Below are 13373 nucleotides of genomic sequence, written 5' to 3'. Positions count from 1 at the left end.
AATTTTGCTTTAGTTGAGTCAACTGAGTTTAAAAGCTAATATTGAATATGTAAGTAATGTCATAGGAATCACACTTGAAACCCTGTATTTTTTTGTCCTGTATAAAAGTAGAAACAGCTGCTTTTCTATGTACAAATGAACCCCTGGAACATGTTCTGTGTGAGTTTATCAGTAACATGCTGCTGCACATTCTCCACCTGTTGTTGACCTCTGCAGGTGGGACATATTTGGAGCTGTCATTGGTACTGAATGTGGGACACTGGAATCTGGCTCAGCTATGGTATTCCTCAGAGATGGGGAAAGAAAAATATGTACTCCCTACATGGACACTACAGGTTATGGCAACTTGAGATTTTATTTCAGTATGGGTGAGTATAAACTCCTAGTGTAATACAAGATGTGAAGCGTGTGAGATTTAAGTTGTGCAATGTGCGTGGAACTGCTTTAAATACTCCTTCAAAGAAGGTAGCACTGATTTGTGTCTGTGATGCCCATGAGGATGTAAGACTGCCCACTGTTGGTCAGAGGAGAGTCCACCCTTCCGTATGCCCATATACAGGTAGACAAACATGGTGAGCATATAAATAAGCCTCCCAAAAACATTCTCCCAGATGACACTGACTTGCAGATGGAAACCCTTTTTGAACCAGACAGGGCACTCTGGGTTTAGTAGCCCCTGGTGGGCTTTTCTTCCACGGATTTATCCAGCCATTTTTTTGGCTGAGGCAAACATTTAGGTCCAAGTTAAGACAGTTTAATATAGAAGTTACATGAAGGTATGTGCATGTAAGATCAGCATCTGAACTCCCTTTATAGTTAGAGGAGTTGTGGTCAGTACTGTTGCTAGAAAAATTCATTCAGCTCACCGTGAGACAGCTGTGGTGGACCGTCCCTGTTGGAGCAAAGTCCAGTCTCAGTCATTTCCCAGGCCTATGAAATCAGCCAAGAACCAACCTGTCCTGTCGCTTCCCCTCCCTGCTGTTGTTGTCAGTGCAACTTCACTAGTTTGGTGTTGCAACAGACCAAAATCCCCATAAACATGGTAGTTAACACTCACAGTGTTTTTCCAGAACTTTTATTTTGCACACAGAGGAAGTTGCCTGAGGTTATTCTCTCAACACCATGCTTAGAGAAGGTGAGGATTTTTGCTTAAAAGCGAATAATACAATAATAAAGGAGGAAGCAGAGAATAAACTTGTGACCTCCACAAGCAACCCTCTGTATCAACAAGAAAAAACATGCTTTATTTAATGAGGGGAAGACCTCATGTTGTTGTCCTAAATTGTTGCACATCTCCTCTGTGTTACATGAATTACGAATAAAGCACAGGAAAAAGAGGATGCTTTTTCCCAGTTCTTCCAAGCATTACAACACCTGCAAGAAAAACAGGAAAGAAATACTGTCAACCTTCTGAACTTAGGAGAAAAGTTGTCACCAGATGAAGCCACAGGGGATAGTGGGATATTGTTTGAAAAATGTATTATGTGTGTACTTTTAAATTAATAAATAATAGTTTAAACATTCAGGTGAGGAGATTTGAAAGGACACATGGATGTTCCTTATTACAGTATAAAATACATCAAAGATGCACATCTAATCTAGTTCTCTGGACTGCTCTGCCTAGTCCATTACAAGAGTTGGCTGTCTGTAGTGAAAAAAGCAGAGAAAGTGTTCCAATATACACAACCTTTCTGCTTTGCAGACTTTTCAAATACTCTTCCTCATCCTGTTTTTGATTTTGTTTTTATTTTTGAGGGTTTTTTAGTACCTGCAGTACTAAGGAAATAGGGAAATTATGTTTCCTGTTTCAAATAGAAGAATTTTTAAAAAAAAAATTTCTTTTCCAGAAGACCAAATTAGTGTGATGATATCCATCTTGTATCTATAATGCAGAACTAAATGCTTGAATTTGGCAATTAATCCGTTCTTTCAGAGAAGGTTAATGAGTGTTTTGGGTTCTGCTGCTATGAAGATATTTCAAATGCTGCTTTATTCCAGTGAGGCAAACATGCCACATGTTTTGTGTGCTACAATAGACTCCATCCATGCATCCCTCTCTCCCTTCCTCCCTCCCTCTATGGTGTAGACAGTAGAAGAAGCAGCACAACAAATAAGGTACACAGCAGTCTTCCTCATTCCTACTTAGAACAACTTCTCAGCTGCCAAATTATCAGCTGAGAAGTATTTAAGAGATTGTCACATGCCATGTGTGTGACTGCATGAAGTGTGAGTACTAAATAACAGTTTACTGATTAGAACTAAAAAGCAGAGCATTTCTATGTAAATAGGATTTAAAGCACACAGATAGAAGTATTGCTTTGGGCACAGCATTTTCTATTAATTTTTTTTTTTTTTGATAAGCTGATTAAAAGAGGTAGTTGAGGTTTTCGTAATCGTCAACCCCCTTGATCTCTGGCATGGTGTGTCTGATCAAATAACTCCTATGCACTGTGTCTTTAGGGCTGGTGTTCCTTTGTTTCAGATCCTAAGTTAAACAGCATCTGAATGTAATTATTTTCATAATTATGGCTACATAATATGATTCCACTTTCCAATAACAAGGGCTTCAATTAATTTTTTTCTCTCTCAAATCTGTTTTGTACAGGGGGAACTTGTGATTCTGGAGAATCCCATGAAAATGATGTCACACTTTATGCCAAGACTGAAGGCAGGAGGGAACACATACCTCTTGATACCCTGACCTACGCTGCTTACAAGGTAAATCATCATAAACAAAGCAGGTGGATGGGATAGATATCACCCTCTTTTCAATATTGTGTATTGAATTCCACAGGGACACTCAAACCTTTCCAAGCACATAAATCCCGTGCAGATCTGGGACCAATGGGGTGCCTTTGCAGCACAGCTCTGCAGTTATTGCTGGTTATTCCAACCCCAAGCAGGACTGCAGTGTTGGCTGGGAGTGGTGTGACAGGAAACAAGCGATGGGCAAAAGTTGTCAGTTATCAGCTGAAAACTTCAGTGATATTGTCTCCTCACAAATGATTACTCCTGCCTCCACTCAAGCTCCTGCTGGTCAGAGCTGGGTACTCATGAGCTGTGTCCTGAGGGGTTCAGCCTGGGTGGGATCAGTGGCTGGGGGAGGGTCTGCAGTGATGTGGGCACGGGCTCAGCCGTGGGAGGCGGCTGCTGACCCTGCACACGGGCAGCATCTCCTCTGCCGACAGCGCAACCGCCTTCCAATCACATCCACTCCCCCGAGGCAGGACTATGAAGACCTTGAACTTGCTGTTAGGATCCTTCCTGTCTAGGGCATGGAAGCACTTAGACCACATCTGTCCTGAGTAACCCAGCCCAGAGGTCCCCTTATTCTGCTGCTGTAAAACAGATGGCAAAATTTGGTATTTAGTACATGTACATGTACATGTGGATGTGCTAGAGCTGGAAATGCAGTATGCTTACATAGTGTGAAGGAAATTTGGTGGTAAAGATGCAGCTGATTTCAAGCACAGGTCTGTGTGCATTTTTCCTGTAACCTTAGCATTCAGAAACCAAATGTTTACAGTAGGGTTTGGCCTGTGTTTGGTTGAGTCACTTGCATTGTTTCATTGTGTGTGGCTTCCCTCCTTGCCTGCTTCTGTGTGAAAGACAGGGTAGAACTTTTGTAACCGAAGGAAGCTGTAATTGTAAAATAATAAAAAATTAATTGGGGAACTTGGGGAGAGATAGGATCTGAAATTACACTGAATTCATTGTGGAGGTTTTTTTAAAACAAGCAGTTTTAAAGCTGACATCCTCTTTTGACATAATAAAGTTCTAATTACATTGCTTTAGGACAAAGGCTAAGCTTTGTATAGCAGTGCTTTCATATATTTCAGCAACATAACATCCTCCCCACATATGCCTGTGAACTCATGCTGTTACTCCATTCTCACGTATTCAGACTGCACATGCCACTACCTCACATTTGCTTCTGTGAGCTTTAAGGCTCCAGGAAAAGCATCATGTTCTATTACCAGCTGAAGCTGACAATGTAAACTAGCATTTTGCAGAACACAGAAGGGGCAGTCTTTTCTACAGTGTCTTTACAACCAGGCAATCTGATCCCTCTAAGGTGATAAGTAGCACTGGTATCCACTGGTAACCTATGCATATAAAAGCAAATTATTTTAGTTGGGATCTTGTGTAGAAAAAGGTGGCTTTAAAGAGTTAACAAAGTGAAGCAAGGAGGGTGAATTGCACATGTTTGGGTCAGCACAGCTGAAGTTGCTTTTTTATTTTAAATGGTACCTTATGAGCTTTTTTTAATTTATCTAAGCCTTATTTAATTTCTTTTAAAGGTTCCATCTTTGGTTTCTGTTGTCATTAGTCCGGACCTGCAGACTCCTGCAACCAAGTTTTGCCTGAAGCAAAAAAGTCACCAAGGCCACAACAGGAATGTCTGGGCTGTGGATTATTTCCACGTCCTTCCGGTGCTCCCTTCCACAGTGACTCACATGATCCAGTTTTCCATCAATTTGGGTTGTGGAACTTATCAACCTGGTAACAGGTACAACTGGAGAGATCATCCTTTTGATTATCAACTTTCTAGTATAATTTGGTTTATAAAATTTATATGGGGATTTGGAAATCTTTTTTCATTGAGAAAGGATCCCATTAATAATGACAAATATAAGCTGCTCAAAAGCTAATGTTTTTCCTGATCTCCACAGGCCCAAATCTATGTCTCTAACATGCAATGAAGAGCCAATAAATAGCTTTCCAGGTCAAAACTAGTCCACTATTTTGAAATACGGTCATGATTTCAGAGTGAGTTTTTCTTCAGTTTCTAAGGAATTTGAGATTTGCCTCTTAATACTGTGTAAAGGCAGCAGCAGAAACCTGCCCTGCTGACCTCTCAGATTACTGATGCCACAAGCATATGTAGTTCTTGTAAGACTGGTAATAAATGGCCCTCATCCTAATGACCATCAATGTGAAGAGCTCACTGTCTGTAGATTGGCTTCAGAACTCTTTTTGGCTTCACTTCTTCAGGCCATTCAGTATGAATTTTTCCATGAAGTGAGAGGGAAAGTGAAAGAAGGAAGTCATTTGCAGCTCTGTGTTTTATAGCCTCATAGTAATGTTTGTTGGAAGGGACCCTCACATGTTTTCTAATGAGACCTGCTGGTGCAGGCGGGATTGTTACCAGCATAGGTCAGACATGGCTTTGCCTATCCATGACTTAAATAGAAGGATACTGTGCTACCTCTCTGAGTGACCTGCTCAAGTGAAAAAGTGTTTTCTAATGTACAGTAAAAAACTCTGAAGCCACATCTGTATGGCCATTGTCCTTTCTACTGTGTCTGACACTACCAAGGAGAATTTGATTCCAGTTTCCTTGTGAGTGCCCTCTGCACCATCACAGGATACTGTACCTCACCCCTCCTTGCCAGGCTGACCACGCTCCTCAGCCCATCCTAGCTTGGAGCTCGAGGCCATGGACATCTTGCTCTCCAGTTTCTTAATAGCCTTCTTCAAATAGGGGACCCAAAAGCAAACTGCCCACTTTCCCTCTTTCTTTATGTACATGTGAGAATATTTATCTTGATATTTTATGAGGATTAAGTTACTTTATATTTTCCAGAGTTGAGAGTTTAAAGTTAGAGACTGTAAGTGCTTTCACATCCGTGTCCCATGGCATCTACTTCCAACTGGAAAGAGGTGCATTAGCACGGACAGTTCCAGCATCCATGCAGGGAAACAGAATTCAAGGAGCAGCAAGAATCAAGGCATTGCACTTATATTTGATAGAAAGTGAAGGCAGCAACATTTTCCTACATGAAAAGTGAAAACTTTGCCTGTAAAGACTCCTGGCCAGTAAACATGTTATATAAAGTCTCTGTCTTAGTCGGTTATCTGATGGAAATTGGTATATACTTCGAAAGATTAATATTCTGCCTCCATTAAACTCTTTCTGAAGAAGGCTTCTTCTTCATAGCAAAATAAGTACTAGGCCACCATTTCCCCTATTTGTATTTCCCCAATACTGCAGCATTTCACGTCTCCTGGTCTACAGCATTATTCATAATGCTTTCATTACTGCAAATGTGAGAGACTCATACTGAATATATGCAGTAAATATGACCCTCCAAGGTATCACTACAGTTAAATCTGAAATAAATTAGTCAAAACCTCCATAAACTGTTTTAACACACACTTATAACATCACAGCGATGGTACATTTAAATAAAGTAATATTGTCAGCAAATTTCCATTTTAAAAAAAGTCAGAATCCAATAACTTAATATTGAGGAGATGAATTATGATTTTTATAATATTCCACTGGCATTACTTAAAATAAAACAGAATATTGCAAGCTAATTATATGGAGGAAATTACAAGAGTAATTCAGTAAAATACTAAAACTGTAATAAATCAAACACTTTCTATATTACTTTTTCAAGGTCTTTCAAGAATATAAGGCATCTTACATAAGGTTTCCTTATACTTGTAGGCTGTAAACAATGTTGGGAGGGGTTTTAACCAGGAAAGAGCCAGCTGGTACATGAATAGCTAGGGGTTTTTTGCCACCTTCTGCAGGTGTAATGGTTAGCAGCTGGCACTCAGAATTGTCCTGTGCTCACATGATGCTGCCTAGCTCTGATTAATCCAAGTTTTCTCCTCCTATTTGAAAATATTTGATTCTGAAATATAAAAGTAAAGTCAGGTCATTTAACAGCAGTAGCATAAAACCACTGGCTAGATAATGGCCAAATAAGGAGTGTGTTTAGACAATCCTCCTATAGGCTACCCTTGAGGTTTTTAAACACTCAGGTTTGTTTCATGTTTGTATTTTCAGGACTTTTTGTATTCAAAGTCTGCTTAGAGTTATTTCATGTTTCCTAATCAGTTATTAGGAGTAGCTGATTGGGTGGTTTCTCGGTGCTGGTGAGATCTATGCCGGGTAGCCTCATGGTGTCTTTCTCCTTTTTCTCCTTTGAAGTGTCAGCTTGGAGTTTTCAACCAACCATGGTCGCTCCTGGTCCCTGCTCCACACGGAGTGTTTGCCTGAGATATGTGCTGGGCCTCACCTCCCCCACAGCACCATCTACGCCTCTGAAAATTACAGCGGGTGAGAGTGTTCTCTGCAAAACTCTGCAAGATTAGAGAAGTGAATTATAGGTGACAGAAGAAAGCAGCAAAGCACACAACTCCATGTCATCTTTCTTTTTTTGACTAGCTGAGGACAGCAAGGAAAGAATGTTCTGGGCTCCCTGGCTGCCCAGTAATTAAATTTGAAATGCATGGGGCTGCCTCTGTGGTATAATATTATTTTTTTTGATGCTAAAGATAAATTACAAAAAGAAAAACACCTGTGGGCAGCATGTTGGTAATGAGAAGAAAATTTTTACCTTGTTAAAGCCACAAAAGTTTTCTTAGGTAAAACATCAGTCAAAGCCGTGTTTACATCCTCAGACACCTTGACTCACTTGGAATCCCGATACTGGGTTACAGTGGATCACATCCTCTGTGCTTCTGCAGATAGAGGTTGTTGTTAATGTCACTTTCTTATATCAGCCCCTCTTAGTAGGAAGTCTCTTCTGTACTGTTCTCACTCAAAAATAAACTATGATGTCTTGCTGCATAGCACAAAATCCACGTCTGTCCTTCTGTATCCCAGCTTCCACAGACACTTCAGAGTAGCACGTATGACTGTGAGAAGAACGTGTAGTTGAAGCATTGCTATTATCTGATGACCCTTCCCCCACCCCCCCACCATTCCCATGCAGTTTTCATAGGAACTATTATCCCTGGTGTGTGTAGGAAGTGTAGTCCCCATGGGTAATGTCAGCCCAGACCACAGCAGGCCAAATCCTCTGCACCACTTCGTAGCCACTCAGGGTTTCCACCAAACAGAGTTCAGTTGTACTGAAAGGTTGCAATTTAGGAGGTACTCATTGTGATGGAGAAGCAAAGGAAGTTAAGGTCTTTGCTGACTTCATGCATTCCAACAGGGGAAAAATGGCTAGGTTTTATAAGCTAATAATTAATATTCATATATTGTATGAAAATATCATGGGCCATGTTCTTCTTTTTTATTTGCATTTTCTAAAGATCCCATAAATTCACGCTTCATTTGAGTAGATATTAAAATTAGAACATCTCACAAAGCTTCCAGTATACATAAACATATCTGCAAAACATACAGTTGCTTAATAACTACCAGTGTAAAATGCTAGAGCCTGTGTTATATGTATTTCAGGTGGAACCGAATAACTATTCCCCTTCCCAATGCTGCATTAACAAGTGACACCAGGATTCGATGGAGACAAACAGGACCAATCCTTGGAAATATGTGGGCAATCGATAATAGTTAGTATTCTTATCCATGATCATGACGAATCAGAAGAGTAAATTTTTTATATGCTGCTCTGTGTAAACATATTTTCCACAATCATAAGTCAATGAATTTGCAGCTTATTAAATTATTTTTTCTGCTTATCTGCGCTTGGTAACAGGTACATTTTTAAGCTAGAGGGAGATTCTGCCATGCGAAAAGAAAATAGCCTAGTAGATTATCTTCCTTTTAATTGAATACTTTACAGGAACTTAATATAATATTTCCTCTGTCTGCTTAGTCCTACTTACATAAATAGATACTATGCTGGCTCTTAAGAACATGTCCTGCACCAGCCTCAGCAGCAGGTACAGCATTTGGGACGCATTTTTCCTTCTGGAAATAGAAGACCACCTTCAAGCAACGCTGCTACCAAACAATGACAAAACTTTTACATTTTTCACAGTATCTTCGGAAGAAAGTACCATCTGTTTTAGGGAACGGTTCTTTTAGGAAATTATTTTACACACACCTTTTTTTAAAAGATTGGGAGGAGCTTATATTGATCCATATAATTATAAAACAATGCAGGGGATAACCAGGATCAGAATTAGAAGAAAATAATTTAAAGCACTGAAAAAGTATTTAGGAACACAGGATAGAATGCAGAAATAAGTATGATCAGAAGGGCTAACTATGAGAAAGTGCAATTTTTTAGCTTGCTTGTTAGCCTTAAATGATTTGGGACTAAGTAAACTACATCTGGAATTTGTTTGGTTAGGTAAGTGAAATATGTAGTTTAGAGATTTAAAGTGATGTACAGTACTCTGTGAAATTTTGTAGTGATTCCCAATAAGGTTTGATGTGGAGCCTGGGAATGGTAAATAGTTACATTTTGCAGAATTCTTAAAATATAAGTTTTGAAAAGAAAATCCTTGAAGCAGATAAGGTAGTGCCACAAAGCAAAGTTTGTCACTAAAAGTAATGAAAATTATTATTCTCTTAATCATATTAATGGGAAGTAGCACCACCTTGATATTCTGGATAGAGTGTTAATGTTAGTCTTTAGAGATGACCTATACATCAAAAAGAAATTGAAATTAAGGGACAATGTATGTATGTAAACATAAGAAGATATCTGTGAGTATCTGCAAAGATGAGTTGCTACCAAAGAAAATGTAGACTTTAAGTGTTGCAGACACTCATGAGATGTTCACAGAAATGAGAAGATTAAATCAATCTAAGGATACAAGTTCTTTACAACAGGACAAAACAAGATCCTGAAGATCACTGACAATTCATTTATCTGCACTACCTTTGACTGTAGAACAAAATGCAATTCCATCAAAGGATGCTGTGTGCTCCAGTATGTACCATGTCAAAAAAAGGTTTTACCAAACCTCTGCCTAAAAAGTGCCTGCTTTGAATTTGAGGTGCAAAACCACGATATAGGATCATAAGATTAACATGTTTCTGAGATTTTGAATGCCTCCTTTGTTAGACACTGTGACACTCAAGCCTTACACTGTATGGTAGGGAAAACCCGCAAATACTGGCAATCCACTCAAATTCTTGAAGAGAAGACGATTTTCAAGGAATCAGCACTCTGACTTTTAGCTTCACAACTGTTGCCTATGTGAATTAAGTTTTAAATGAAATCTGGAAGCTGGCCATCTTTTGGAAACACTGGGAAAATGCCAATTTCCATAAAGTTTTCTCATTTTGAATGACATCATTACATCTTTAACCCTTCTACTTTTACCACCCCCTCAAAAAGACCTCAAAAGACACAAATAAATCAAACAGACAGAACAGAATTTTTGCACCCTGAGAGGTGAGAAAATCTAGAAATCACATGGAATCTGATGAGGAGTTACAGGGAGTAGCTATCAGAGATTTAGCGTGCATCTGCCAGGGAGAGCTGATGCTACTGTGATGGGCAACATCACAAAACTAGGAAAGGGAATAAGTACTGCTTGTTATAGAATTGGTGGCTATTCCTTCCAAAAGTCACAATGCAAGTGGATAACTCCAAGTAATAGGCAGCCTTCAACAGAAACGGTGACACTATTTGTGGTTAAGGTCTCTAATCATATTGCATTGAAATAATACTGCCTACAAGTTATGGCTTTTCTTTATAGTAATGCAAGGAATTATACTGAGATTTGCTCATCTATCCTTCATTCATATTTTTCAAAATATATCGACATTGTTGATTGAGAGCCATTGGAGGAAGATAAAGTAAAGGAGTAAAATAAGTCTAGTGTATTTTTGAGCACATAGGGTTTGGAGTTTTATTCCATTTAAAATAATGAGTGCAAGAGTATAGATTTAACTATATTTAATAGTTACTTAAGACATATCAGGGCAGGTTCCAATTTCTATAGGTACAGTGAAGTATGTAGATTTCAATGAGAGAAACAGTGAAACATTTTTAAAATCTGCAAGACTGTCATTGGAATGTACCTATAGATATATATATACCTGTTGGATTACATCTTCAAACTAAGATGAAGGGACAGCAAGAAAGTGGTCAGTGCCTAGAAAATCATCTGATCTCATTTCACAGACTTAGGAAAACCAGCAGTAGTGTCTTGAGCCTCAGATAGATATTACCATTTAATTAATAAATTATCCCAGGCTATCTTTGACACAGTCAAACATGTTTTATCCTTTTGTAGACCTTTTCCAGGTAATGGGATTAGGATAAATACAATAACTGTATATTTTCTTGTATTTCTCATATTCTGTTTATAGCATAACCCTCCATTTAACTGATTTCTGTTCTTTGCAGTTTATATTGGTCCATCTTGCCTTAAATTCTGCTCAGGTCGAGGACAGTGTACTAGAAATGGCTGCAAGTAAGTTTTATAATTCAGTGCTTGTATTCAATTTCTACCACATAGTTCACTCAGCGATGTGAAAGCTGAAGTGATTTTCATTTCAGTCCTTGCTTTTTTAGATGACTAAAGATAAAACTAGCATAGCCCCCAGAATGCCTAAAGCTCACTGGAGAGCTAAAGATCAATCTTTCTAAACAGCAGCATGTTTAATACCTTTTTTTTTATTATTTTTTTGCTAACTTCCAGTTCACTTTAAAATGGGCTACAGAGAACACTGATATGTCAGTGTTGCATACTTTATACTGGTTTTAGAGGTGATTTGGAATTGTATCACTTTTATATTAGATGTTGGGAAAGAATCAAATTTTTAATAGTTCTAATACTCCATAACCTAACATACCTCAAGGACAGAAGATCAGCACTCCACTTTTTTCTGGTAGTCTGGCATGTTAAGAGGCTTCCACCCTAAAAAGTAAAAAGGTGGTTATTCAAAACCAGTAAGCATATTCTAAATATTGGTGTAACTACTTTTAGGTATTAACAAGAGTGTGGCCCATGTGGCATTCATTTACTTTGTTACCTAATTTCTTGTAGTCACAACTAACAGTCTGTGGACAAAAGCAAATTCATCATATTACATATGAACAATTGTAAATTATGTCAGCAGGTTTTTTGTTCCAAAAAAGAATAAAAATATTTCTGCACTGTGTTATGTGTAGATTGGTGGGATGTTTATAACTATGCTTTTTTTAAATTGTAAAAGGAAGTACTACCTAAAAGAAATCATTGACTATGCACTACTTTACCCAAGTAAAGTTCAAAGAGGTTTCTGGGCCTTATATTTTGAGAGGGACCTTGTAGGCATCTTCAGTTCATGAAGAACTGCAGCCACTGTGTTGGTTTGACAACCAGCAGCCTGAAAAGATGGGTCATTAGTTATGCTCTTCAATCTTCCTCACCCACAGGTGTGACCCCGGCTTTTCTGGGCCAGCATGTGAGATGGCATCACAGACCTTTCCCATGTTCATCTCAGAGAGCTTCACCAGCTCCCGCCTCTCCTCCTACCACAGTTTTTACTCCATCCGGGGGGCTGAGGTCAGCTTTGGCTGCGGGGTCCTGGCCAGTGGCAAGGCCTTGGTCTTCAACAAGGACGGGAGGCGCCAGCTTATCACCTCCTTCCTTGACAGCTCCCAGTCCAGGTGAGAGGGAAAGAGGAGAAGAAACTGGGGAGCCCCTCTCCTTCCAGCTACAACCTTCTGTATTATTAAGCTGATTGTTTTAGGAGGGAAAAAAAGCTTTTAAAAGACTCCTAGTTCCATGTTTTAATGGCGATTTCATTGCCCTGCCTTTTTTCCTCCTGCTTTGGAAACAACAGAGTCCAAAACAGACTGCAGGGGAGTTATCATACAGCATGGATGGAAAATATGAAATGTTAATATCAAACCTGAGTGTCAAAGCCAAGTGCTAATTAATTATTTATAGGTTGTGTTTATTTGACAGCTTGTGGCAGCTGATTAGATCCATTCACTCTCTCTCCCTCCCCTTCAGTGCCTAATAAATAATTAAATGCTGTAATGATTGGCATTTTTTTAACTATATGTGCCACATTGCATTACCTGACAATAAAAACAAATCACACGAACAAAACCCCATAACTGATATTTATCAAAATTTGCCCAGATTAAGATCTGAAAATAACCTGGGGGGGGGGGGGGGGGNTGTACCTCTGATCCAGGTTCCTGCAGTTCACACTACGCCTGGGCAGCAAGTCAGTGCTGAGTACCTGCAAAGCACCTGACCAGCCCGGAGAAGGGGTACTGCTGCACTATTCCTATGACAACGGGATTACTTGGAAACTCCTGGAACACTACTCTTATCTCAACTACCACGAGCCAAGGTATGTGCATAAATATTGCAAGGAGTGTTCTGTACATGCAGTTATGCTGGTAGTCACTGTAATTCAGACTCTAAGTACATGGTGTAAGAGTGAGTGGAGTGAAGAGTTTCTATTGCACACTGAAATTTACCACTATTCCTTAAAATTTTGCAGCTATTCTAGACATCAGGAGATACGACAGAACAAGCTGAGACAGTGGGGGATGAAGGACAGAAATGTACTTGTGGGAAACAGGGGCATGTTTCTTCCCATGGAAGCATCCACTCGTAAAGGAAAATTAACATAAATTATTTGTGGCTTTGAAGCCATAGATACCTTCACTACACCATCCTGTGGGATTAGAATTTTGAAG

The 13373-nt window shown here is 39.2% G+C and overlaps 1 protein-coding gene across 3 annotated transcripts in view; it reads left to right on the top strand.

Moving 5' to 3' along the window:
- Positions 1-13373, top strand: part of RELN (reelin) — a 281279-nt gene that overhangs the window by 172753 nt on the left and 95153 nt on the right. For all 3 annotated transcript variants that reach the window (XM_027888170.1, XM_027888169.1, XM_027888168.1), the window contains exons 12-19: positions 217-368; positions 2606-2718; positions 4302-4510; positions 6947-7075; positions 8207-8316; positions 11076-11142; positions 12090-12323; positions 12860-13021. In XM_027888170.1, coding sequence (XP_027743971.1) covers positions 217-368; positions 2606-2718; positions 4302-4510; positions 6947-7075; positions 8207-8316; positions 11076-11142; positions 12090-12323; positions 12860-13021 — 1176 coding nt within the window. The remainder of the gene's footprint in view (positions 1-216; positions 369-2605; positions 2719-4301; positions 4511-6946; positions 7076-8206; positions 8317-11075; positions 11143-12089; positions 12324-12859; positions 13022-13373) is intronic.

The sequence above is a fragment of the Empidonax traillii genome, unplaced genomic scaffold, assembly GCF_003031625.1.
Source record: "Empidonax traillii isolate 1590-97213 ecotype Southwest subspecies unplaced genomic scaffold, ASM303162v1 scaffold234:size820800, whole genome shotgun sequence".
Classification (NCBI taxonomy): Eukaryota; Metazoa; Chordata; class Aves; order Passeriformes; family Tyrannidae; genus Empidonax; species Empidonax traillii.
The sequence above is the reverse complement of the archived record's forward strand: the minus strand, read 5'-3'. Positions and strand labels throughout refer to the sequence as shown.